Source organism: Medicago truncatula, chromosome 5, assembly GCF_003473485.1.
Source record: "Medicago truncatula cultivar Jemalong A17 chromosome 5, MtrunA17r5.0-ANR, whole genome shotgun sequence".
NCBI classification, from domain to species: Eukaryota; Viridiplantae; Streptophyta; class Magnoliopsida; order Fabales; family Fabaceae; genus Medicago; species Medicago truncatula.
The window spans coordinates 30,204,358-30,208,374 of record NC_053046.1 but is presented as its reverse complement, the minus strand read 5'-3'; the positions used below and the strand labels follow the sequence as shown (position 1 = coordinate 30,208,374).

The 4,017-nt window shown below is 33.6% G+C and overlaps 1 protein-coding gene across 1 annotated transcript; it reads left to right on the top strand.

Moving 5' to 3' along the window:
* The first annotated feature begins 401 nt into the window (after positions 1–401).
* On the top strand, positions 402–3,711 carry LOC11411918 (cysteine-rich receptor-like protein kinase 10). Its single transcript, XM_003615407.3, has 8 exons — positions 402–1,022; positions 1,142–1,378; positions 1,558–1,683; positions 1,804–1,937; positions 2,071–2,281; positions 2,396–2,633; positions 2,747–2,897; positions 3,160–3,711. Exons 1-8 carry the CDS (start codon positions 470–472, stop codon positions 3,508–3,510), a joined length of 2,001 nt encoding a protein of 666 aa, XP_003615455.1. The 5' UTR covers positions 402–469; the 3' UTR covers positions 3,511–3,711.
* Positions 3,712–4,017: the final 306 nt, after the last annotated feature.

Below are 4,017 nucleotides of genomic sequence, written 5' to 3'. Positions count from 1 at the left end.
TATTTTTAATTTCATTAATATACTCTTAATTTTGTTAACCTTCTTTGTATAACTTTCATTTTGATCAGATATTTAGTTTGATGAAGAATTTTTAAAGTTAAATGATATTTTGATCATAGATATAAGATTTTAGACAAAAATGCGATGTCAATTTTTGTCTCGCTCAAATAGATGAGTTCCTGGCTTCCTATGAAGCACGGACACTTCTCGATTTAGGCGTGTCCCGATATGACATGTGTTTGACACCAACACATGTAATTATACTAAATTATATGATTTTCTTCAATTATTAATGGTATCGACGTGTCGTGTCCGATGTCCGTGTCCATATCCGTGCTTCATATCCAACTCCTCTCACGACCCAATCAAACCCATTTAAACATTGTTTCAAATAAAGTCTGTTATAAAGGTTCAACAAACATCACCCAGTTTAGTTTTCAAATTCCAAGAGCATAATATCATACATAATATGAGATTTAAAATTTGCTGTAGTTTTCTCCTTCTCATCATAACCACATTCCTATGTTATGAAACCATTGCCCAACCAGATTTTACTCCACGATGTGCTGATGATAATGGCAACTACACAAAAAACAGCACATATCAACAAAACCTCAACACACTTTTATCAACTCTAACTTCCAACACAGAAATCACCTACGGTTTCTACAACTTCTCATTCGGCGAAGACAACAACAAAGTATACGCCATAGGATTATGCAGAGGAGATGTTAATCCAAATGATTGCCGCAGTTGTCTTAACAATTCAAGAGTTCTTCTAACACAAAAATGTCCTAACCAAAAAGAAGCAATTGGTTGGATTGACAAATGCATGCTGCGTTACGCAAGTACGTCTATTTTTGGACAGATGGAAACGGAACCTGGATTATCTCTGTGGAATCCGTTTAATGCAACGGATGTGGATAATTACAACAAAGTGTTGAACAAACTGTTGAATGATTTGAAAAATCAAGCTGCAACTGGTGATTCTTTGAAAAAATATGCTACAGCAAATGTAACAGGTAATAGAAATACAAAAGTTAATTAGAAAATTTTAGTAGTAGTTTTTGTTTTTAAAAACTAACTATTACTAGCAAGTCTAGATAACTATTCTAACTAACATTTAAATTTCTATTAACAGGTCCAAATTTTCAAGATATATATAGTCTTATGCAGTGTACACCTGATGTAAGTTACTTGGATTGCAATCAATGTTTGGTTCAAGCTATAGCTAGTCTTCCATCTTGTTGTGAAAATAAGATAGGTGGGAGAGTTATTGGACCAAGTTGTATTCTTAGATATGAAAGATATCTGTTCTATGAACTTCCTGTGCACCCGCTGCCGCCACCACCTACTTCACCATCTACCAATCACAAAGGTAATTATGCATGCAATCCTTCAATTTTCATCATTATTATATAAACAAAAGCAAGTAAAGAAAAAGAAACAGTTAGAATAGCAAATTGAGTTCTAAAGTTAAAAGATATAGACACAAGAAAATATTGATTGATCATAGAGTTTTTATAAATCTTAACAAGGATTTTCTGATTCGTGTAGGAAAGAATCATACATCAAGAACTTCCATCATAATAGCAATCCCAATTGTTATTGTTGTTTTGGTTCTCTGTTTCATCTGCATCTATCTACGACTACAAGTGAAGAAACCAAGGGAAAGTATTAAAAGTAAGTCTAAGGCCTACAAACATGAATTTTTTATCACTTTGTTATGAACATGGTATCTGTTTCACCTATATATGCAACATAACTGTTTTTTCTTTTTTACAAACTATGGCTATATCTCAGTTCCTTCAGCAGATGATGAAGAAATTACAACCTTTGAGTCATTACAATTACCCTTTGACACTTTAAAAGTTGCTACAAATGACTTCTCAGATTCTAATAAACTTGGGGAAGGCGGATTTGGAGCTGTATATCAGGTAGTTGCTTTCAGATAGATATAATAACTAGCAAAAATAAATTATTATATTTTTAAAATATTGTATTACTTTGTCAAAACTTGGCTAAAATAAAATATATTTACTGTACTTACAACTAGTCGCGTCTTTTCAGGGTAGGCTCTCTAATGGACAAGCGATCGCTGTTAAAAGGTTGTCCATTAATTCTGGCCAAGGAGATAGAGAGTTTAAGAATGAAGTGCTTTTAATGGCCAAACTTCAACACCGGAATTTAGTTAGACTACTTGGTTTTACTATTGAAGGGAGAGAAAGACTACTTGTCTATGAATTTATTCCCAATAAAAGTCTTGACTACTTCATATTTGGTATAATTAGAATATCGTCATAATTTGATTGTTGCTCTATCATTCAACTTTGTTTCATGATAAAGACTAACTTTCGTGATAGCTAAAACGCGGGTGACTTTGTTATGTATGTAGATTCACTGAAGAAAGCACAATTAATTTGGGAAAAGCGCTACAAAATCATTCAAGGTATTGCTCGAGGCGTTCTTTACCTTCATGAGGATTCTCGACTGCGTATTATACACCGCGATCTCAAAGCAAGCAACATTCTCCTAGACGAAGACATGAATGCTAAGATTTCAGATTTTGGCATGGCAAGACTAATTCTATTGGATCAAACCCAAGCAAATACAAGTAGAGTTGTTGGAACCTAGTAAGTGTTAGATTATGTTTGATCTTACATATTATATTAAGAGCTTGATTTAAATCATGTAAATATTTTGTGTTTACTGTTTTCATTTACGCGCAACAATATTTGGCATGTAGCGGATATATGGCACCTGAGTATGTAATGCATGGAGAATTTTCAGTGAAATCAGATGTCTTTAGTTTTGGTGTTCTGGTTCTTGAGATTATAAGTGGCCAAAAGAATAGTTGCATTCGTCACGGGGAAAATACGGAGGATCTATTGAGCTTTGTAAGTCTTCCTTTATTCATTATTGTTTGTTAAAAGTTGTATTATTTTTGACAGATAAACTTACCATAAAGAATCGAAAAAATTGTAGATGGTTAGCAGAGTTTAAAAATATGGTTGGGAATGGCATATAGAAGTTACATCGAGTAAATATCACAATAAATTTACATTGCTAGTAAACATTGATGTAGGAGTGGAAACGGCAACTTAATAAGTTATTAGTATCTAGTTAATCATTTAAAATAGAGTAAATATATACCTGCAGGCATGGAGAAGTTGGAGGGAAGGAACAGCTGCAAATATTATTGATTCATCACTATACAACAGTTCAAGAAATGAAATCATGAGATGCATTCATATTGGTTTACTTTGCGTCCAAGACAACGTAACTAGAAGACCAACCATGGCTAACATTGTACTCATGCTAAGTAGCTATTCTCTCGCCCTCTCTATACCTTCAGAACCTGCATTTTTTATGGATAGTAGAACTAGAAGCCTTCAAGAGATGAGGCTGTGGGAAGAGAAGTCAGGGACAACAAGATCAAGTCAATCCACAAGTAAATCAGCTCCAGAATCAGTAAATGAGGCTTCATTTACTGATCCATATCCTCGTTAGATTCTGAGTTTATATTAATTAGTACCATCAATGTATTGAACAAAATACAATGTCTTCAAACTCGTAATTTTTCCTGCAAAGTCTTGCTTAAACAGACTACATATCCTGTGTGTAATATAACTAGTATGGATAACCTGTGTACTTGCAGAGATGATCGTCGAAAGAATATATCATACATATGTCAGTTACAATTATAATCTGTTATGTTCATTAATTTAGCAGCAACCGCGTTTAAGAATAAATCACAGTATCACATTACATATATCAATGCCGTGTATCAACTGTTAAGTACTTCATTTATAAATCTTAACACGTCTATAATATTTAAGAAGGCACATAGAGAGCATTAGTTATGGAACAAAATGCTCAAATTTGGAATGAGCATTAATGTGTAAGGCTTGGATTTGGCGCCTTGGCTCTTCTGCAGCCTGTGCTCTTTTTATTTTTCTAAACCTTCCGTTTCCTAGGAGAAAGGGCTGTGATAATCTGAATTTTGACTGAGAGGTA

Coding starts and splice junctions, on each gene's coding strand:
- LOC11411918 (XM_003615407.3), top strand. CDS start 470: ATGAGATTTAAAATTTGCTGTAGTTTTCTCCTTCTCATCATAACCACA. Junction 1,684..1,803: donor ACCAAGGGAAAGTATTAAAA/GTAAGTCTAAGG, acceptor GCTATATCTCAG/TTCCTTCAGCAGATGATGAA. Junction 2,634..2,746: donor AGTAGAGTTGTTGGAACCTA/GTAAGTGTTAGA, acceptor TTTGGCATGTAG/CGGATATATGGCACCTGAGT.